A 23,257-nucleotide genomic window follows, 5' to 3' on the forward strand; every position below is an offset into this window, starting at 1 on the left:
ACATTCAAGATAAAATCAAAACGAAAGCTATAAAATGCTTGAAATGGTAACAACTTACTTGTTAGTGCTCTTAAACTTAAGAAAAGAATGGATTGAGGTGTGAAAATAATGGAGGATTTATCCTCATTTTATATTGAAAATATAGAGTTGTTATGTCGTAAGGAAATTATAAAAATTAATTATATTTAATATAATTAAAACACAAATTAAAAATTGTTTAACAGTGTATTCAAAAGGTTTTACTATTTTAATAAATTTTATTGAATTAAAACATTCATTAGTTTTTATTAGTTAAGTAACATATGAAAAGATGATGATAATAATAAAATAATAATTATTATAAATAATAAAAGTAGTAGTTGTAGTTAAATAATAATTCTAGTAAATTGCATGGAACATGTACATAAATATTTGATCTTGATCATTAGTGTTTTAAATGAGTATGTAATACTACAAGGGATGTGAAATGTATAATTGCATAGAAATGATCACATAAAATACATTAACGAAAATTAAGATTAATTAATAATATTATAAAAATATATAAATTTAAATAGAAACAAAACCGAAAATTTAAAATGGGTCGGGTTTTCGGGTTTGAAAAGTAATGAATGTTACAAATGATAATGAGTTTGTAACAAAATTGAATGCATATTTCATTGACGGTAATAAAATAATATTAAAGATGGATCGACTAAAAAAGTAATAATTTCAATATTACATTATGCCAGGATTTTTGTAATATTTTTTGTATTTAGGATCTTTGACTATAACAAATTTCGTTTAACAATTTTGGTAAACAAATTTATAACTTAAATAAAAATTTATTATATTCTAATTTAATCAAATAATATAATAAAGTTGAAAGTCATTATTTATAATTATTATTTTTTACATGTATTCAAATTAATAATTCAAATTTCAAATCAATAAGTTGAGTATAATCTATTTATTTATTTTTTAATTGACTATAATGTGGTTCGGTGTTTTCTAAAATATTTAAAGTTAATATATTCCTTTAATATTGTTGATCGACTATTAGTTTTGATAGTTCTATAAATTTTGGTAAACAGATTTATAACTTAAATAACCATTTAATATATTCTAATTTAATTCATTTTCCTAATATATACTCAACATAAAATGTCAATATCTTAAATATGTGTCTATTACATTTTCTGTTTGTACGGGAAGGATATTCATATACGTTCGTTAGTAATGTCTTTAATAATATTCTCATTTAAATATAACAATTAATTTCCACGTTTTTAATATATTTTTTATTAAAGTACATGTATATATGGTATATATATTTTTGTATCATATTTTTTCACCTTTAAATATTTTCAAAGTCAACATAAATTTTTTTAATCTTCCCAGAGTTATTTGAAAATTCATTTATTGTAAAACGTTTTTATGTTTTGCAAGTTTTACAAAATATTAATGTCAGTGATTTAAAATTTTGTTGCAAGATTGGTCAAAAATAAAAATAAAATTCATAATTTTTTGAAGTTAACTAATTCCAAAATTTTTTATATTTTGTAACTATATTGAAAATATTTCAAAACGGGTTATTTTAAAAGAGTATCAAATTTGTTAGGTATAAAATGACGGCCAAAAAAGGTTTTTATTGATATATTTTTTTGGTTTAATGATTTAAGTTTGAAATATGTTTTATTTTGTTATTTTACTTTGTTTGTTGTTGTATGTTATTTTATTTTAATAAAAACAACAATTTAATAAAAACAACTTTATTAATGTTCAAATGTTATATTTAATTTGTATGTTATTGTTTTATTGTATTTTCAAGTGGTGAAGCAAAATGAGTTTCTTTTGTTAGAATGTTTGAAGAAGTTGATGGTGATTTAATATGAAAGAACATGTTTAAGTCTTTTGTTGATGTTTTTTGGTTGTTCGATGTACATTAACTTATTGTAACTTTTAACTTTTAATATCTAGAACATGTAAATGATTTAAAATTTTGGTCTGAAAGTTTGAAGAAGTTTTATGTTGCTTGAATTTGTTATTTAAATTTATTATGTTTGTTGACTCGTTTTTCCACCCGTGTGTAACACATGCTATACCCTCGTAAATTAAATAAAGAATAACAAATGTTGTACCTAAGCGAATTTTATTCTCGAATTATAGTTTTTCTATAATTACGCAACAATTTATACCAATGTTACCAATTATTCTTGCTAAAGTGTGAGTTTTCTTTTATAAAGTTTGGTCAGGTTACTGACTCATTCGATCATCTTCATTCCGTCATCATGATTATAGTCATCATAAGTGAGAAAACATCAAAGCCTAACCTGAAATGCTTAATTTTTTTTTATCACAAATAGGACTTGCACCCAAGACCTTTCTATTTTTAAATAAAATATTTGATTGTTTCACCTCAACCATTTGAACTAAGAATCATTGATGTGTTGTGAAGTTGCATATCTTTTTAATAAGTTATATAAGAAATTTGATTGGCTATTGTAACATCCAAAGTTTTGGATTTTATATAAAAATGACTTTTGGGAATTTAGGGTAAAAGCATTGTTGTAAAAGAAAACAAAAGTAGTAGAAACATTAAAGTCGATCGGCTTAAAGCAAGAATGGGGGAGAACAAAGTTTGATTTGTAATAGGTGAAATTGAAGATGAAATCCAAGCATAACAAAAACTTGAGGTTAGAATTCTCTTTGAAGCCTTAAAACTTTTGAAAATCCATGGTCGTTGATAGGTAGGCTAGAATTCTCTTGAAGCCTTAAAACTTTCGAAAATCCATGGTCCTTGATAGGTTTGGATTGATTTGTTTTATAATGTAGATTATACCTTGGTTAAATTGTGTTGGTGATGCCTAAAATCCTTTCTTGATGGATATGTATGTGTATTATTAGTGTTTTATGCTTCATAGATGGGTTTTTAGTTTGAATTAGAGTAAATTGTGGTTTTCGTTTTTGTGATTTGTCAAAATCTGTTGTTTTAGTCAAATAGTTTTAAATTTGTGATTTTCGTCAATGTGGTTTCATTTCACTTGCAATTACACCCAAATTCACTAACCTCGTTAAGTTTGGTCGTTAACTTATCATCGTGCCCCTCAAGTGAGGAGCATTTTTGTCCCTTTTCTCCCCAAATAAACCCCCGTCCTAATTCATAAGCCTCTTTACGTGAAGGGCTATGGTGTATTTGGGATAAAAAGGACAAAATTGTCCCTCACGTGAATGGTACGCTGATGGGTTTAATGACAACTTAACAGGATTAGTGAATTCGGGTTTAATTGAAAGTGAAATGAAACCACATTGACGGAAATCGCAAATTTGAAACCATTGAATTAAAACTGCATATTTGGACAAACCACATGGACGAAAATCGCAATTCACTATTTGAAATATAATGTCTTAAAAATGTTAAACAAGTCAAGCTCAAGTTTAAACAAGATCAGGCTTGACTTGGTTCGTTCACACCCAATTAATAATCATTAGACTTAACTTTTTCACGATGACTAAATTTGTTATAATCAACATATAACGATGTGAAGATAAATATACCATTATTTTATGATATATCTTTGTACTAAAATTAAAAATAAAATATTTTTCAACTGAAAATAAACACCACACCATTCGAATTGTCCACGGGAACTAGAAGGGAAATACAATTTTGTTTCTTTGCCTTTGTGACATTTCCTTTACTAGAAATCAGCATCTTAAGTATTCTATAATTTAACTAAATAAATACCTCTTAAAAAAGCTTGAAAATACACTATGTCGCTCTATTGTTTGGCTGTTATTTTTAATATGGTGTAGTGGTAAAAAATATGAGTTATTTAATAGATGCATGTTTGATCATCACATACAACACTTAAGGGAAGTTATAAATTGCTCAATGAAGAAAAACTGAGATCTTTGTGATCCCCAAGTGAAAGTCCTTTTTACTTGAAACTGTAGATAACTTGAAGGTGATTAAAGATTCCGTATGACTAGATTAACCTAGCTTGTTGTGTCTTTTTACAATTAGATCATCTCAAAATATTTAGACAGTTCTCTTGTTTGTTTATAAAAGAAACTTTATTATTTGGTTACTTATTGATGACGCTACGTGCCAATTTTAAGACCCCACCCTTTCTAGATCTCTCTCGGTCTCCTTCACGAGGAACCTTCACCTTTTCATTTAGTCAAGTGAAAAGCAAAATGCATCTTGAGTAATCAATCAACATTATTTATTATTATTATTATTATTATTATTATTATTATTATTATTATTATTACTTAAAATATTTATTTATTTAATATTATTAATATTATTATTACTACGACTACCTCTACTATTATAGACTAAAATCATTCATTGGGTTAAGGCCATGTGTAGTTGGCATGGGCTCGGGCGAGTTGTGAGCGCGAAGGGGCTAGAACACCGCCTCCCCCCCCCCGGGCGATAATTGGGAGAAAAGGGGCGGGGGCGGTTTGTATTTGTCGCCGGCTGAATTTGAAAATAATAATATTATATATAAATGACCATTGACAACGGTCAAATGTTAAAAAAAATTTAATTAATTTAAACAATATATATATATATATATATATATATATATATATATATATATATATATAACATACATCATTCTTCTCCATTTTATACACAATTAATACCCAAATTCTTACAAAAAATTAGCAAAATGAATCCTATAAACAACCCAAGCCAACCAAACTACCAATTCCCTGCTTCCGGTCAAACGTATGGTTCGCAACCGAGCCAAACGAACCAACCGAACTTACAATGGAACCCGTTGAAGCAACCGAGCTCTCTGTTTCAATTTTCCGACCCGAACCTAAACATGTACGCCAACTTTCTCAGCCCCCAAAACACAATGCCGGCGTTCGGGTCTACACCACCGAAGTCGCAAACGGCACGGGCCTCCAGTTCAAGCAAAAAGGCGACCCGTAAACACAAAAAGAAACAACCGGGGGAGCCGATGACGCAACGTGATCCATACAAACATTGGAGCGAGGAGGAGGTGGCCCTCGCAAGGGCTTGGATCGTCATTTTGGAGGATCCCAACGTCGGTAAGTTTTTTAATATTAAGTATTTATTAAAAATGTATTTAGTGTTTATTAAAATGTATACCAATTGTGACAAATAATTTTAATTTGTAGATAACTTTCAAGCCACCGGGGTGTTTTGGAAGAAAGTCTTTGAAGCTTGGCTCACGATAACCAATAAGCCCGAAGACTACCGGGGAAAAGAAGCGGTTCAAGCCCACTGGAAGGGGCTTAACGCCGATTGTCAAAAATTTGCCTGGATAATTAACCGGTTGCAGGGGTTCGGCTGGCGTAGCGGGCATAACGACTTCGACATTATAACTCAAGCCTTGAGCGACTTTCGAGCTCAGGGCTAAACTCTTGAGCGGCCCGGGAAACCGTTCAAGTATTTGAATTGTTTGGAAAAACTACGCGGTTGCGCAAAATTGAGCGGGACACCAATCGTTCCGGTCGTCCGACGAGTCGGCTCATCCCGGTCTTCAAAAAGGTCGAAGACATCGTCGTCGAGAAATTCGAGCACACCAAACACACCCTCCGATGCTCGTAGCTTCTTCCTGGACGACACGATTAATTTAGCCGACGACGAAGAAGTAGAGGAAATGCCTCGACTACGCGGGAGATCGATAAAAAATAAGGGGGAATGTTCGTCGTCAACACGATTCAATACGTCGCCCGATGAAATAAACTAGTTGGTCGGTCGTTTGGAAACAAATGCCACCGTAATAGGAAACGACCTTCGAGCATCCAACAAATAACAAAAAAAGCTGAACCAGACGTTGGAATTACGTCACATGAAAGACGACTTGAAGCCTAGAATTCTCTTGAAAAAAGACGACTTTAGTGTTTATAAAACAAATCAATCCAAACCTATCAATGGTTTCAAAAAAGAATTCTCTTGAAGCCTAGAATTCTCTTGAAGCCTTAAAACTTTCGAAAATCCATGGTCCTTGATAGGTTTGGATTGATTTGTTTTATAATGTAGATTATACCTTGGTTAAATTGTGTTGGTGATGCCTAAAATCCTTTCTTGATGGATATGTATGTGTATTATTAGTGTTTTATGCTACATAGATGGGTTTTTAGTTTGAATTAGAGTAAATTGTGGTTTTCGTTTTTGTGATTTGTCAAAATCTGTTGTTTTAGTCAAATAGTTTTAAATTTGTGATTTTCGTCAATGTGGTTTCATTTCACTTGCAATTACACCCAAATTCACTAACCTCGTTAAGTTTGGTCGTTAAACTTATCAGCGTGCCCCTCAAGTGAGGAGCATTTTTGTCCCTTTTCTCCCCAAATAAACCCCCGTCCTAATTCATAAGCCTCTTTACGTGAAGGGCTATGGTGTATTTGGGATAAAAAGGACAAAATTGTCCCTCACGTGAATGGTACGCTGATGGGTTTAATGACAACTTAACAGGATTAGTGAATTCGGGTTTAATTGAAAGTGAAATGAAACCACATTGACGGAAATCGCAAATTTGAAACCATTGAATTAAAACTGCATATTTGGACAAACCACATGGACGAAAATCGCAATTAACTATTTGAAATATAATGTCTTAAAAATGTTAAACAAGTCAAGCTCAAGTTTAAACAAGATCAGGCTTGACTTGGTTCGTTCACACCCAATTAATAATCATTAGACTTAACTTTTTCACGATGACTAAATTTGTTATAATCAACATATAACGATGTGAAGATAAATATACCATTATTTTATGATATATCTTTGTACTAAAATTAAAAATAAAATATTTTTCAACTGAAAATAAACACCACACCATTCGAATTGTCCACGGGAACTAGAAGGGAAATACAATTTTGTTTCTTTGCCTTTGTGACATTTCCTTTACTAGAAATCAGCATCTTAAGTATTCTATAATTTAACTAAATAAATACCTCTTAAAAAAGCTTGAAAATACACTATGTCGCTCTATTGTTTGGCTGTTATTTTTAATATGGTGTAGTGGTAAAAAATATGAGTTATTTAATAGATGCATGTTTGATCATCATATACAACATTTAAGGGAAGTTATAAATTGCTCAATGAAGAAAAACTGAGATCTTTGTGATCTCCAAGTGAAAGTCCTTTTTACTTGAAACTGGAGATAACTTGAAGGTGATTAAAGATTCCGTATGACTAGATTAACCTAGCTTGTTGTGTCTTTTTACAATTAGATCATTTCAAAATATTTAGACAGTTCTCTTGTTTGTTTATAAAAGAAACTTTATTATTTGGTTACTTATTGATGACGCTACGTGCCAATTTTAAGACCCCACCCTTTCTAGATCTCTCTCGGTCTCCTTCACGAGGAACCTTCACCTTTTCATTTAGTCAAGTGAAAAGCAAAATGCATCTTGAGTAATCAATCAACATTATTTATTATTATTATTATTATTATTATTATTATTAATACTTAAAATATTTATTTATTTAATATTATTAATATTATTATTAGTACGACTACCACTACTATTATAGACTAAAATCATTCATTGGGTTAAGGCCATGTGTAGTTGGCATGGGCTCGGGCGAGTTGTGAGCGCGAAGGGGCTAGAACACCGCCTCCCCCCCCGGGCGATAATTGGGAGAAAAGGGGCGGGGGCGGTTTGTATTTGTCGCCGGCTGAATTTGAAAATAATAATATTATATATAAATGACCGTTGCAACGGTCAATTGTTAAAAAAAATTTAATTAATTTAAACAATATATATATATATATATATAAACATACATCATTCTTCTCCATTTTATATCATTTTATACACAATTAATACCCAAATTCTTACAAAAAATTAGCAAAATGAATCCTATAAACAACCCAAGCCAACCAAACTACCAATTCCCTGCTTCCGGTCAAACGTATGGTTCGCAACCGAGCCAACCGAACCAACCGAACTTACAATGGAACCCGTTGAAACAACCGAGCTCTCTGTTTCAATTTTCCGACCCGAACCTAAACATGTACGCCAACTTTCTCAGCCCCCAAAACACAATGCCGGCGTTCGGGTCTACACCACCGAAGTCGCAAACGGCACGGGCCTCCAGTTCAAGCAAAAAGGTGACCCGTAAACACAAAAAGAAACAACCGGGGGAGCCGATGACGCAACATGATCCATACAAACATTGGAGCGAGGAGGAGGTGGCCCTCGCAAGGGCTTGGATCTTCATTTTGGAGGATCCCAACGTCGGTAAGTTTTTTAATATTAAGTATTTACTAAAAATGTATTTAGTGTTTATTAAAATGTATACCAATTGTGACAAATAATTTTAATTTGTAGATAACTTTCAAGCCACCGGGGTGTTTTGGAAGAAAGTCTTTGAAGCTTGGCTCACGATAACCAATAAGCCCGAAGACTACCGGGGAAAAGAAGCGGTTCAAGCCCACTGGAAGGGGCTTAACGCCGATTGTCAAAAATTTGCCTGGATAATTAACCGGTTGCAGGGGTCCGGCTGGCGTAGCGGGCATAACGACTTCGACATTATAACTCAAGCCTTGAGCGACTTTCGAGCTCAGGGCTAAACTCTGGAGCGGCCCGGGAAACCGTTCAAGTATTTGAATTGTTTGGAAAAACTACGCGGTTGCGCAAAATTGAGCGGGACACCAATCTTTCCGGTCGTCCGACGAGTCGGCTCATCCCGGTCTTCAAAAAGGTCGAAGACATCGTCGTCGAAAAATTCGAGCACACCAAACACACCCTCCGATGCTCGTAGCTTCTTCCTGGACGACACGATTAATTTAGCCGACGACGAAGAAGTAGAGGAAATGCCTCGACTACGCGGGAGATCGATAAAAAATAAGGGGGAATGTTCGTCGTCAACACGATTCAATACGTCGCCCGATGAAATAAACGAGTTGGTCGGTCGTTTGGAAACAAATGCCACCGTAATAGGAAACGACCTTCGAGCATCCAACAAATAACAAAAAAAGCTGAACCAGACGTTGGAATTACGTCACATGAAAGACGACTACGAATCCCTCAAAGCGGGGGGGGGGGGGGGGTTCACGAGGAAGCCGCATTATTGTTTCAACAACGACGTGAAAAAAATATTATGGATATTAGATTATTTTTTTTAGTAATGTTTTTTTTTAATTTTTTTCTTTAGTTATGTTTTTTTTATATTTTTAGTTGTGTATTTTTTAGTTATTTTTTTGTATTTATTTTTAATTTTAATGCATTTCTATTTAATTATTTAAATAAATTGGATTTTATCTGATTAGTTTAATTATAGAAAGAAAATAATAAAAAAAGATATTGTGGGTCAAATTTGTAGCCCATATACTATTACATCCCAAAAACAAATTCACATCATTTGCTGACTGGGAGCCACGTGTCACAATTTGCCCCATTTGTACCCCCTCTACTACGCATAGCCTAAGTGATACTAATATCAGGTCATGTCAAATTTATTATTATTTTTTGTTTAGTAACACTACCATAATGAACGTATCTGAAACATATCAAATTCGCATAGATACCGTAACTAAAACCGACAGAATTTGCGTCGACTCATCGTAGCAACGCTCAGAATTACCAATGCTCGGGTTTACCATCATTCATGATCGACAACGTTTGAGACCGGATAAACATCATTTTAAATATTTTATTTTTTTGTGTGGTAACTTATTTTTCAGGGCTTACCATTTTAATTTTACCAAAGTTGTTTACACCATATTAAACGAAATCGATTTCGATTAAATTCACGTTGACTCGATGTTGTAATGCTTGATTTTACCGGTCAAAGTATTAAAATATAAAACAAACCAATTGGGAACTATATAATGGACGATTTTTTTTACCTTATTGAACTAATTAATTAATTAATCTAACCGTAAATGTTAATACTCATCTATGTTTCTTATTTTCCCTTAGAGCGTTGAAAGTAAAGACATAATGTGGATCAAAATGTATATCATTAAAGTTTATGCATGAAATAATAAAATATTATAAACCAGAAAAGGAAAGGAAAGGAAAGAAAGCATATTTGTTGACGGTTTTCTTTTCTTTTCTTTTCTTTCCGCATCTTGTATTGAGTATTAAACTATTAATTAATTAAACTAATCATATCCTAACACTCACTATATATATACACATGCACCACCACATTCCAGACGGACGTTTCAAAACAAATATTCTAACCATTTCCACAAGCCACGTGTCAATCAAATGGACCCCAGAATCGGTTCACTGGAATCCGTACCCCAACCACACGGCGGCGTCACCGCCCTCCACCCCTCCACCACCCCATTCAACTCCACCGACGCCACACTCGGCCGCCACCTGGCCCGCCGCCTGGTCCAGATCGGAGTGTCGGACGTGTTCTCAGTCCCAGGTGACTTCAACCTGACGTTACTTGACCACCTCATCGCTGAGCCTGGGCTCAACCTGGTGGGGTGCTGCAACGAGCTCAACGCTGGATACGCTGCTGACGGCTACGCTAGGTCTCGCGGCGTCGGTGCCTGCGTTGTTACCTTTACTGTTGGTGGACTCAGTGTTCTCAACGCTATTGCTGGAGCTTACAGTGAGAACCTGCCGCTTGTTTGTATTGTCGGTGGACCGAATTCTAATGACTATGGGACTAACAGAATCCTTCATCATACCATTGGGTTGCCAGATTTTAGTCAGGAGCTTCGTTGCTTTCAGACCGTCACTTGTTACCAGGTATATATGTACTGCAAATATCATATATGATTATATATGAAGCCCATATCGAGCCTCAAATGAAGCTCCTTTAATTATTGAGTTCGAGCTCGAGTTTTGTATGGTAAACTTGTTTAGGTTCGTCAAGTCTTAACATGTATTTTTTAATTTTAAGTACTAGCTAACTTAAGTTTTGTATACTTTTATTTATTTTTAAGTTTTACCTAACTTCTGTATTTTTTTATAAGTTTGATCCAGTTTTGTGTATTTTAAAGTTTTACCTAAGTTATGTTTTTTTTTAATTTTGATCCCTTTTGGATTTTTTATGTATTAATTTAACACATACATAGCCGAGCTAAAGCTTGAGATGAGGTTTGGCTTATTTAACTTATTAAACTATGCGTAGTGGGGCGCTTTGGAGGGGAGCGCTTACCACAAAGCGCCGGAAAGGGAAGGGGAAGAGGTGAAGGTGATTGGTGGTTTATTTATTTAATAAAAAGATAATAATAAAATAATAATGAAGTGATGATTTGTATGGACTCCATCCACGACACCCATTCAGTCATAAAGACCCTCTTTTAGTCATAAGACCCTATGATAACGTGGCGCCACATGACGCAAAACGCATTCACATACGCTCCATCCACTACACACGGTTTTACAAGTGCTCGAGCCAAACTTAGGCTTGTTTAAGGTTTTCCTTAGAATATAATAAAAATAATTAAAAACGTATATAAAGTAATTAATAAATAATAGAGCCGAGCCTTGATGAAACAACTCAAGAGCCGAGTTAAAGCATTAGAAAAGAGCTCGAAACATTTCAAGCTCAAACTCTCGTAAGTTTGTTTAAATGAGCCGAGCTCGGACTTAGCACAGATTGTTTACACCCCTACGAATGAGATATAATATAATTATAATATGGGTGCTATATGAATAATTGAATATAATTGATAATTGAAAGTTTTTTAAGTTTATTAGTAATTTGAATGTAGGCTGTGGTTAACAACTTGGAAGATGCACATGAATTGATCGATACTGCGATCTCCACTGCTTTGAAAGAAAGCAAGCCTGTTTATATCAGCATCAGCTGCAATTTACCAGCAATTCCGCATCCTACGTTTAGTCGAGAACCAGTTCCATTCTGTCTTTCGCGCAAGTGAGTTATACAAATAATATATATTCTTCCACTTTATAAATTACCTGATTCAGGACTTGCTGATTTTAATTTAAAACTTTGTAGGTTGAGTAACCAGATGGGTTTAGAAGCAGCAATAGAGGCTGCAGCAGAGTTCCTAAACAAGGCAGTGAAGCCAGTGATGGTTGGGGGTCCCAAACTGCGTGTTGCAAACGCAAGCGATGCGTTTGTTGAAATGGCCGACTCAAGTGGCTATGCGGTTGCTGTGATGCCATCAGGAAAGGGGCTAGTTCCAGAACACCATCCTCATTTCATTGGCACATACTGGGGCGCTGTAAGCACGACCTTTTGTGCAGAGATTGTAGAATCTGCTGATGCCTACTTATTTGCCGGACCTATATTCAACGACTACAGCTCTGTGGGTTACTCTCTCCTTCTCAAAAAGGAGAAGGCAATCATCGTGCAGCCTGACCGAGTAGTGATCGGTAACGGGCCAGCGTTTGGGTGTGTGCTGATGAAGGATTTCTTGTCGGGGTTGGCGAAAAGACTTAAGAAGAACACGACTGCGTATGAGAATTACCATAGAATCTATGTCCCTGAAGGGCATCCCGTGAAGAGCGACCCTAAGGAAGCGTTGAGGGTTAATGTTCTATTCGAGCACATACAGAACATGCTGTCTGGTGATACAGCTGTGATCGCCGAAACTGGAGACTCCTGGTTCAACTGCCAGAAGCTTAAACTTCCAAAAGGATGCGGGTACGAGTTCCAGATGCAATACGGGTCGATCGGGTGGTCAGTTGGTGCAACACTCGGGTACGCTCAGGCTGCAACGGGCAAACGAGTGATTGCTTGTATCGGTGATGGCAGCTTCCAGGTAACGGCACAGGACGTGTCGACAATGATACGGTGTTGGCAGAACACCATAATATTTCTTATCAACAATGGCGGTTACACGATTGAAGTAGAGATCCATGACGGGCCGTACAACGTGATCAAGAACTGGAACTACACTGCTTTTGTTGATGCAATTCACAATGGGGAGGGCAAGTGTTGGACCAGCAAGGTATAATAATAATTAGTTTGTTTACTGTGGCGGACCTACACTAAAGGTGTAGGTGTCGGTCGACCCTGTGAAAAATATTTTTAAAGGTAAATATATGATAAAATCTCGATTGGCCCCTATAAAAGTTTGACACCGATCTTCTTTTAACCCTTGTGAAATCTTTTTCTGGGTCCGCCACTGAACAAATTTAACTGATAATATTAATTACAATAAATGTGTAGAAAGCAGCAAGTAATATGATATGAAAATATGAATGAACTTGTAGGTGTTTTGTGAAGAAGAACTAGTGAAAGCAATAGAGACAGCAACAGGGGAGAAGAAGGATTGTTTGTGTTTCATTGAAGTGATTGTGCACAAGGATGATACAAGCAAAGAGTTGTTAGAGTGGGGTTCGAGAGTTTCAGCTGCCAATAGTCGTCCTCCGAACCCTCAGTAAAAACGTTTGTCATATAACTAATTAAGTAATTATTAAAGTCTGTCGTGTGTCAACAATTATGAACTCCTTTTGTCATGTATTTCAATATTTGGTGTGGGATGTTGGAGGCTAGTTTAATGATATAAAGTTTTCGTCGTGGTCTTATTTTTATTCATGAAATCAGTCATTTTCGTCCATGAGCTAGCTTTACAACTTTATACCTGTTAAGAAACACGAAAAGAGTTTATTAATAATTCCTTTATGCAACTTGTTTGTGATTATACATTTTTGTAAACTAAGTTTATGAGCAAATGATTTGTACGTTTTATGCTTACTATTTTGTAATATTTATATAAAAATCACATGCCGTATAACGCCTAGGGTTGGAAAGTTATGACTACACATCATAGAAAATTCTAATTTGGGAAAAATCTCGAGTGACAAAAGCAAAACTCTAAATGGAATTCATGATTTCTAGTTAAATTTATGGAATAATAAGATGTTAATTACTTACACAACAAACAATATTGACGATACTACTGAAATATTCATGTAATTTGTTTTTAAAAATTGTATAATATACCTAGATCACATTGACCAAACTTGGACTTACAATGTTTCACGCTCATTTAAGATGCGTATTTCTCGCTTCTCTTCTCCTTTCTTCATTTCACCATTCAGTCCCGGCTGGCAATTTCTAACACGACCTGTTTATACGACACGAAGATAAACAAGTGCAGGTTTACTTAAATATACTTCTTGTTAGAGGTGGACAAACAAACCGGTTAACCGAACCGACCCGAAAGTCGAACCGAAACCGAACCGGTTTGAAATCGATTATGTAGAAACTGGTTTAGAATTGTAGGTTCGGAACCGTTTTGTAGTTTTCCCCACCAAAACCGGTTAACCGAACCAAAACCGATCAAAATTTGGTCAAAACCCAAACTGAAACCGATCAAAACCTGAACCGAAACCGATAGTAATATGGTCAAAAGACCAGTTTCAACCCGAACAGAAACCGTTAACAAACTGGTTTTAACTTTTGTTAACCAAACTAAACTGAATTAAAACTCTAAACCGGTTTATGCACCTCTATTTTCTGTCATAAACAAATCGACACGTTTATGACATAGTTAAAAGGGGCAATTTCATAGAATACTAACCAAGTTTCAAAAGTGTTCCAATTAGGTCACTAAACTTTAAAAATTGTTCCAATTAGGTCACTCAACTTTCATATTTTATTAAATTAACGATTTTAACATGTTTTTTGAACGTTTTTATTTTTTGTTTCACATAGGAAATCTTTTATCTTTTTTTTATGTTGACTTTGAGAGTCGACGTGAATTCTATTTTTTATTTTTGAATTTTAATATAATTAACGTTTTTTAATTTTTTAAAAATATAACTACATATATTGCAAATTCCGACCCCCACATCTTATCATTCATTTCTTTCTTAACAAACAAAAAAATCGGTGAGAAAGATTTAGTGACCTGATTTAAGAAAAATATACATGAGTGACCTAATTAAAACACTTTTGAAAGTCGGTTACTATTATATTAGATATTCCCTAGTTAAAGCATATTAAAACATGCCTATACGGACGAGTTTAAACTCATTTAACTATTTAATAATAATCCTCTAATTCTCAAAAATATATTCAAACTTCTTTACTTAACCCTAGTCGCAGATCCTTCCAATTCACTTGACTTCGTTCGTACCTCCATCCACATAATCACAGTTCCAATAGCAGGTATGTTAATGAGAAATTGATTGACTCAATCGACCATTAGCCCAGGATTCTGATGCCTTTGCTGTGTGCTTGTGCAATCAAACAACGCTTCTTTTCAATACGTTTCCTTCAAATTCGACACCTTTGTGCCATTAACCCCCAAAGCGAACCACCAATTCATCCACACATATTCAAATCAGCTCACAAATTCGGCTCCTTTCGAGTCGGTGACTCCACATTTTACAACCTCATTCACAATTTCGCAAAATCAGGAGACATATTATCTTTAGAGAATGTTTTTACTCAAATGAAACATGAACAAAGAGTCTTTATAGAACCCCTTTTTATCCTAGCGTTTAAGGCTTACGGCAAAGCCGACAAACCCGATAAAGCCCTTGACTTGTTTCATAAAATGTGGGTCGGGTACCGATGCACGCCAACTGTTCGATCATTTAACTCGGTCGTTAATGTAGTTATACAACACGGTTTATTCGACAAGGCGCTGGATTTCTACACTTGTGTTGTTATACGGGAGAAGCGTGTGTCACCGAACGTGTTGACTTGCAATTTGATTATTAAAGTGTTGTGTAAATTAGGATTGGTTGATAGAGCTATCGAGACGTTTAGGGAGATGCCGTTTAGAAAATGCACGCCGGATGCGTTTAGTTATTCTACTTTGATGGATGGGTTGTGCAAAGAAGATAGGATCGATGAGGCGGTTTGTCTCCTTGACGAGATGCATGTCGAGGGTTGTTTTCCGACTGCGGTGACGTTTAATGTTTTGATCAACGGGTTATGCAAAAAGGGTGATTTGGCTCGTGCAGCAAAGATTGTGGAGAATATGTTTTTAAAAGGTTGTATCCCGAATGAAGTGACGTATAACACGCTTATTCATGGTCTTTGCCTAAAGGGTAAGTTAGATAAAGCGGTTAGTCTTTTGGATAGAATGGTTAGTAATAAATGCATTCCTAATGATGTTACGTACGGTACGCTATTGAACGGGTTAGTAAAACAAGGGAGGACGGTTGATGGTGCATCCGTGTTAGCCTCCATGGAACAAAGAGGATATAAAGCAAACGAGTTCGTTTATTCAACGCTCATAAACGGGTTTTTCAGAGAGGGAAAACCCGAATTAGCATTGAATGTATGGAAAGATATGATTAGTAAGGGATTGAAGCCGAATATTGTACTTTATAGTACTCTTGTAGATGGTTTATGTCGAGAGATGAAACCCGATAAGGCTAAAGATATTATAAGTGAGATGGAGAAGATGGGTTGTAAGCCGAATGCTTTTGTGTTTAGCTCACTAATGAAGGGTTATTTCAGCACGGGAAACACCGATAAAGCCCTTGATGTTTGGAACGAGACTGTTGGTGTGCGAAATGAAGTTAGTTATAGTGTAGTTATTCACGGGCTCTGCGGTAACGGGAAAGTAAAAGAAGCTACGAGTGTTTGGGAGGATATGCTGTCAAAAGGGTATAAACCTGATGTTATTGCTTACACTTCAATGACTCACGGGTTATGCAATAACGGGTTTGTGGAAGAAGGTTTAAAGCTTTTTAACCAGATGTCATGTGAAGCTAAGCCTGATGTGGTCACTTATAATATACTTATAAATGGTTTGTGTAACAATGGTTGTGTTTCCCGTGCTATTGATCTGCTAAACTGCATGATTGATGACGGGTGTGATCCCGATCTGGTTACGTGCAACATCTTTTTGAAAACATTGAGGACACAAGTGGTTTCGTTAGAAGACGGGAGTGAGTTTCTTGAAGAACTTGTGATTCGGCTTCATAAGAAAAACAGAGTTGCGGGGGCTTGTAATATAATCGAAGTGATGCTTCAAAAGTATTTTGTACCGAAAGCATCCACTTGGGAAGCTGTTATTCAGCAAGTTTGTAAACCAAACAAGATTAGAGCTGCTATTGATAGATGCTGGAATAATGTATATGTTGGATGACACTTTGTTCTTTTTTCTGCTGCTGATCTTATGTTATACATGATATTGAATTTATTATTGATTGTTGTAAAATATAGGTGTTAAAAGTGCAATGCAAACCATGTACAAGCAATTCTATTTTAAGTAAACATGTTACTTGGTTTAAAGAATAATTATGCCCTGTGTGAGTTACTGTTTCTTTTTCTTCCTTTTTTTGGTTATTTTGTGGCTATTTTTAACTGTTTGTTTGCTGTATTTTGTGACTTATCTTTGTTATTATATCATAGTAACATACAAAAGCCCAAACAAAAGAAAGATAATGATCTCTCCTTCACTCTGCTGCCCACCCAATCCTTGGTTCCTGTTAATCCAACCGAACTCCTCTCTCTTTCCCACCAGCCACCGGCTTCACGTACTCACACAATCAGATGCTGCATGTTCCCCGATGCCCAACCATGTCGCAGTGGTCGTGGACGGAAACAGGAGATGGGCTCGGGCCCGGTGATTAATGCCTGAAGCGGGTTACTTGGCCGGTGCACGATCTTTGAAGTTGTTTGTGGATTTGTGTTGTACGTGGGGAATCCGGGTTGTCACCGTCTTCGCATTCTCATCTGACAACTGGTTAAGACCCAAAGTATATTTTTAAATTTACCTCATCTTAATTTAATTTTATTATTCTAGTAAGTGATTTAAAAGATGGGACTACTTGAAAGTTCTTTAAAAGATGAAATTGCCTATATGTTGAGGTAATCTCATTGACTACAATAAGTCTATAACACACATATATATGTGGCAAATCACATGTTTAATTATATATCAAACTTTCTGTCATTGGTGACTCGTCTAAGCTTCCAAAATCCTTTAAAAGAATTCATCACATATGCTGAACGTACGACGGAGAACAATTCACGACTCAATCTTGTTATAGCAATTAACTATAGTGGAAAGTACGATATCGTCCAAGCTTGTCAAAGCATTGCTCAAAAAGTGAAAGATGGTCTCATGGATCCGCAGGAAGTCGATGAGTTTATGATTGAAAATGAACTTGTTACGCAGCCTCACCCACCCCCTGATATTCTTATTCGGACGAGCGGGGAGATTAGACTTAGTAACTTCTTTTTATGGCAAGTGGCATACACGGACAGGCCCGGTATTCTTATTCTTATTCGATGAGTCAGATAATCGGTATATTACAAATCACATACTTGTCCCAAATCTGTGAAAAATTCAAAAGTAATCCCAAACTCGTCCGATACCCTAATGGGGCGGGTATTTAACTAAGGAGGAGGCCCGGATTTTATCTCGCACGAGGCCTAAATTTTTTTTATCATTCTCGGGGACGGACCTGTACACGGAATTATATTTCACTCAATCTCTTTGGCCGGATTTTGGAGAAGATCAACTTTTACAAGCTGTCAAGGCTTTTCAACAAAGACAAAGACGATATGGTGGATAACACTTTTCAGACGATATGGTGGATAACACTTTTCAAAAAAATTATATTTTTGACTTTTGAGCTCAGATTATAGCAAATAAAACAAAAATCATTTTTGCAAGTGAACTAACTATGAATGAGAGGGAAGGGTTTATATAACAGTTTACAGGTTTGCATTGTTTTTTATAAGCCTTTCATAACAATTTAACGTGTGTTCAAAAATGAAGTTAAAATGAACGAGAACTCGTGTTTGAAATAGAATTTGAAATGAAAAATTTGGTAGCAAGTTGTCTCATAGGTAGGAGAAGAAATCTTGAAGGGGATTTATAATTTCCTTTAGACGACTAGAGGGTTTATAGGCGTAAGTTAAATAGATTGGTAATTAATCTTTCACAAGCTGAATATTTTTATTTATATTTTTGAAGTTTGTTGATTTATAAAAACTTTGTTTGGTTTTACGAAAGATATTAGGAAATGTCTTTGGTTATATAAAATCTATATTTTTATAAACATGTAATTGATTTTATAAACTTTTTTACTCGATGCCATAAATATATTAGTTGTGTTATTCACGTTGTTTGGATTGTTGATCTTGGTCCGTTCGTTGTATGACACGTACGACTTGTCATATGCCTTGTTTCGTATTAAACTTGATGGGTAGTTTGAATATTGAACAACCTGTATGTGCCATATGGATAACTATAGTTGGCAAACTTTATAACATGTCATAAATATTTTTATTATCATCAAAACAGTATTTATATTTCCCAATTAGTTTTGGCTTCAAGACAAAGGGTTTTTCAAAACTTAAAATATTATTAAGGGTTAAAAGATCGACGGTGTTATGATGAAGAGCATGGAGGAAAATCTCTTCAATCAGCATGACTATAATTAGTCATACATGCTTGCATTACTTAGATTTTAAAACGTCAAAAAACTCTAGAGGCGGGGTCACGTAGGGTGACTTAACAACGCAAATAAACATTCACCCAACTTTGAGACCATCTTGTCTACGTACAAGATAATGCTATAGATATTTAAAATTTTAAAGTCGGGAAGTTAAACAACAATATGATCGAGCAAACCCAAAGACGATAAACGGTACGATTGTTTAATATCTAAAAATAAATACCCAAAGTGTGAGTTTGTAATTTGTAGGTTTTTCTTTTGATGAGTTTACTATGCTCTAATCCACAAGGAATGCACATCATGATAACAAGATATTCATGGTAACGCTAACGATTCGTCACCTTAAGTTTAAAGGGTCCTACGTGAGATATATATTCTTCCCAATCCATGTCAACCACATGAGGCCAATAGATAAGGGTTAGATAAGGCATGATGACTCTCACCCGTCAGATGGACTCACTCACATCATCCAACGATCATCAAACTCTCACTTAGATAACCCCTCCAACATTATACAAGTAACACCACCTAAATTCATACACCAAGCCTTACCTAACCTTAGCCCTTAGCCTTAGCCATGGCATCCGCCACCGCTGCTGCCACCGCATCATCCTTCATTGGAACACGTCTTCCAGAGTTGCCATGCAACTCTGGTGGTAGGGTCACTGCCCGCTTTGGGTTCGGGAAGAAGCCCGCGCCACCTAAAAAGGTTTCCAAGTCTGTCATATCAGACAGGCCGTTATGGTACCCTGGCGCAAAAGCGCCAGAGTACCTAGACGGAAGCCTAGTTGGGGACTACGGGTTTGACCCATTTGGTCTGGGCAAACCTGCTGAGTACCTACAATTTGATTTGGACTCGTTGGACCAGAATTTGGCTAAGAACGAGGCTGGAGACGTGATTGGGACTCGGTTCGAGAGTGGAGACGTGAAGTCGACACCGTTCCAACCGTACACGGAGGTGTTTGGGCTGCAGAGGTTTAGAGAGTGTGAGCTGATCCACGGAAGGTGGGCTATGTTGGCAACCCTCGGTGCCCTCACTGTTGAATCGGTCACTGGTGTTACATGGCAAGATGCTGGAAAGGTATGTACGTACTATGTTGAAACCTATATATATATATATATATAGATAGATAAAAGATCCAATACAATAATCCCTAATCATACATTACGTACGCGAGTTCCTACACTGTTGATATCAAAATCTCACGATAGCAATATTGTAAATTTCATCAACTATGATCCACTGCCCCCATCGATTCCGTCCGCCTTCACTATCACCGTTCATCAATTCGTTACCGTCCAACGATTGTATTCACCGTCGCGACCATCGACGTTACCGTCGTGAACACCATCTTTCTCCGTCACGAGTTGTTCACAGGTTAGTTTATCAAATTGATCAATTGAAATTGAAATTGATGAACTAATTGATCAATTAAACTTTGAAATTGATCCAATTAATCATCAATTTGAAGTTTCAGTTATCAATTTTGAGTTTGAGTTCTGGGTTTTAACATTGAACGTATTAACATTAACCTAAAACGTATAAACAGAACGTATAAACTTTTTGTACTGAACTTTTAAAGTTTAATTGATTTTTGTTCTGAACGTTTAAACAGAACGTATAATACGTTTAAACAGAACGTATAAAGTTTTTGTATAGAACTTCTAAACCTTTTGTTAGAACTTCTAAAGTTTTGGTACATGACATCTAAACTTGAACGTTTAAAGGTGTTCGTTTTGGTCAGAACGTTTAAATTTGTAGTTTTGATCAGAACGTATTAGTTAAACGTTTAAACTTTTTGTTCATTTTTTGTCAGAACGTTTAAACTTTTTCTTCATTTTGGTCTAAACTTTTTACTTTAGAAGTTCTAGACAAAAATGTAGAAGTTCTGTGCAAAAAGTTTAGAAGTTCTGTACAAAAAGTCCAAAACGTTTAAAGTTTTTGTGCAGAACGTTTAAACATGAACCCTAATCATAGCTCAATTAAGTGTATTATTATGCAATTTCATAATCGATTGATGATTCTAAAGCCTTCTACACATCAATTCTATTGATTAAATCATCAATTTTTGATCAATTTGAAGATTTTTAATGTTCAGTGACGTTCTTTTCAAATTGGGTTTTGACTTTTGAGATTTCATACTGTAAGTTGTGATTAGAGTTTAGAAACTGGATGTGATAGATTAAGGAGTTATGAATTTGGATCGGAATCGATTTTAAATCGATAAATTTGATCGCGAACTACTGTTTGGGTTATTTACCAAATTGTCACCGCGTGAAACTGAAATCGATGACCAGCAGTGTCGCGTACGTAATGTACGATAAGTCATTATTGTACAATAACTCACCCCTATATATATATATATATATATAAGGGTATATAGGGGAGGGATATTTTGAGAACCATGTTGAGTTTTAAGAACTTAAGAACTCAATTCTAGGCCACACATTTAATTAAATGGATTGGAATATGGGGTTGAGATTAAATCTGGTAAAAAAGTCAAAGTAGGAGAAATAATAAATATGTAAGTGGTTACACTAACTTTTACGTTCGTTACACATGTGTAAAAAGTCAACTCGGTGCGTAAAAAATTCTGTAATTTTTTTACGTGTATGTAACTTACATATATTACGCATGTGTAAAAAAAATTCAAAAAAAAAATCGTTACACTGAGTTCTTTCGAGTTCTTAAAATTCAAAGGGGTTTTTAATTGAAATCTCCCCTATATATATATATAATTAAAATCATATTTTATTTTATTCCAATTAATTTAGAGTAACTAATTATGGGAACATACAATTTGTAGTAAATCGTATGTAAGTATATTATAGACACATGGACATTACATGCTACCTCCGAATGTGGGACTTGATAGGATTTACAGACTTGTGATTTTTATTCATCAGGGTCGGGTTTTTTTAATTTTCGATCTCTCTTAGACGTCGGGTCGGGTTACATAAATAATGATTCTACAATAACTAAAACCATAAGACCATACATGCAATGAGGTTTTGAAGTAATTGAAATGACCATATTAAAAGGTAATAACCACTCAAACATACTGAAAGAATAATTGAAATATGTAATTGAAACTGAACTTATTTTTTTGCTTTTCATTTTGTTCTTTGGATGCAAAATTTATAAATTGCTCTGTTTTAAGTAAGTTAAAATTCGATCAACAAACCATAATATGATTAAAAAAAAGAAAGAAATGAAAACTACGATGTCAATTGACCCAACATCCTATATAGTGAGCGTTTGCTAGGTCTGTCTTCGAGAATCGTGAATATTTTGGCCAAAGGCAAACAAAAAGTTAGGTCTTAAATTAGTTGAGTAATTATGTTTAAACATTAAAAATACATAAATTGGGTCTATTGGGGTGTTGGGCCGGGTCAGTCGACCACCAAGCCATGCCTCTTAGCCGGCACTGGCGTTTGCACATATATAATGTATACTAAGGCATGTTTTCAGGTGGAACTAATTGACGGGTCATCTTACTTGGGTCAACCATTGCCATTCTCCATCACCACTTTGATATGGATTGAGGTTTTGGTTATCGGGTACATTGAGTTCCAAAGGAATGCCGAGCTAGATCCCGAGAAAAGAATCTACCCGGGTGGTCCATTCGACCCGTTGAACTTGGCAGCAGACCCTGAAAAGAAAGAGGTGCTCCAACTAGCAGAGATCAAACACGCCCGTCTTGCAATGGTAGCGTTTCTTGGTTTTGCGGTCCAAGCTGCGGCCACGGGGAAAGGTCCACTCAACAATTGGGTTACCCATTTGAGTGACCCACTTCACACCACCATTCTTGATACCTTCGGCTTCTTTTCTTAATTTGTTTTGTCTCCCTATATTATATAAGTACGTGGCTGTAAAGATTGTAACATTTGACCCTTGGTGGCACTTGATCAAGATTAATTAATTATGTGCAAATAAAGTTTATGTTATATGAGCCCCATG

General features: G+C 35.3%; 3 protein-coding genes and 1 pseudogene across 3 annotated transcripts; all 4 read left to right on the plus strand.

The window, feature by feature from the left end:
- Window positions 1–10,066: 10,066 nt before the first annotated feature.
- LOC143608390 (pyruvate decarboxylase 1) lies at window positions 10,067–13,505 on the plus strand. The gene is made up of 4 exons (XM_077083438.1): window positions 10,067–10,689; window positions 11,661–11,824; window positions 11,909–12,866; window positions 13,132–13,505. Exons 1-4 carry the CDS (start codon window positions 10,195–10,197, stop codon window positions 13,300–13,302), a joined length of 1,788 nt encoding a protein of 595 aa, XP_076939553.1. The 5' UTR covers window positions 10,067–10,194; the 3' UTR covers window positions 13,303–13,505.
- Window positions 13,506–14,973: 1,468 nt separating this feature from the next.
- On the plus strand, window positions 14,974–17,087 carry LOC143608415 (uncharacterized). The gene has a single exon (XM_077083462.1). It carries the CDS (start codon window positions 15,087–15,089, stop codon window positions 16,971–16,973), a length of 1,887 nt encoding a protein of 628 aa, XP_076939577.1. The 5' UTR covers window positions 14,974–15,086; the 3' UTR covers window positions 16,974–17,087.
- A 166-nt stretch (window positions 17,088–17,253) lies between these two features.
- On the plus strand, window positions 17,254–18,408 carry LOC143608416 (cis-prenyltransferase 4, chloroplastic-like; annotated as a pseudogene).
- Window positions 18,409–19,858: 1,450 nt separating this feature from the next.
- Window positions 19,859–23,244, plus strand: LOC143608376 (chlorophyll a-b binding protein CP29.2, chloroplastic-like). The gene is made up of 2 exons (XM_077083426.1): window positions 19,859–20,377; window positions 22,769–23,244. The coding sequence occupies exons 1-2, from the start codon at window positions 19,874–19,876 to the stop codon at window positions 23,129–23,131; spliced, it is 867 nt and encodes a 288-aa protein (XP_076939541.1). The 5' UTR covers window positions 19,859–19,873; the 3' UTR covers window positions 23,132–23,244.
- Window positions 23,245–23,257: the final 13 nt, after the last annotated feature.

Source organism: Bidens hawaiensis, unplaced genomic scaffold (genome assembly GCF_021521415.1).
Source record: "Bidens hawaiensis isolate Kalapana, Puna unplaced genomic scaffold, B.hawaiensis_p1.1 tig00419365_1, whole genome shotgun sequence".
Lineage (NCBI taxonomy): Eukaryota > Viridiplantae > Streptophyta > Magnoliopsida > Asterales > Asteraceae > Bidens > Bidens hawaiensis.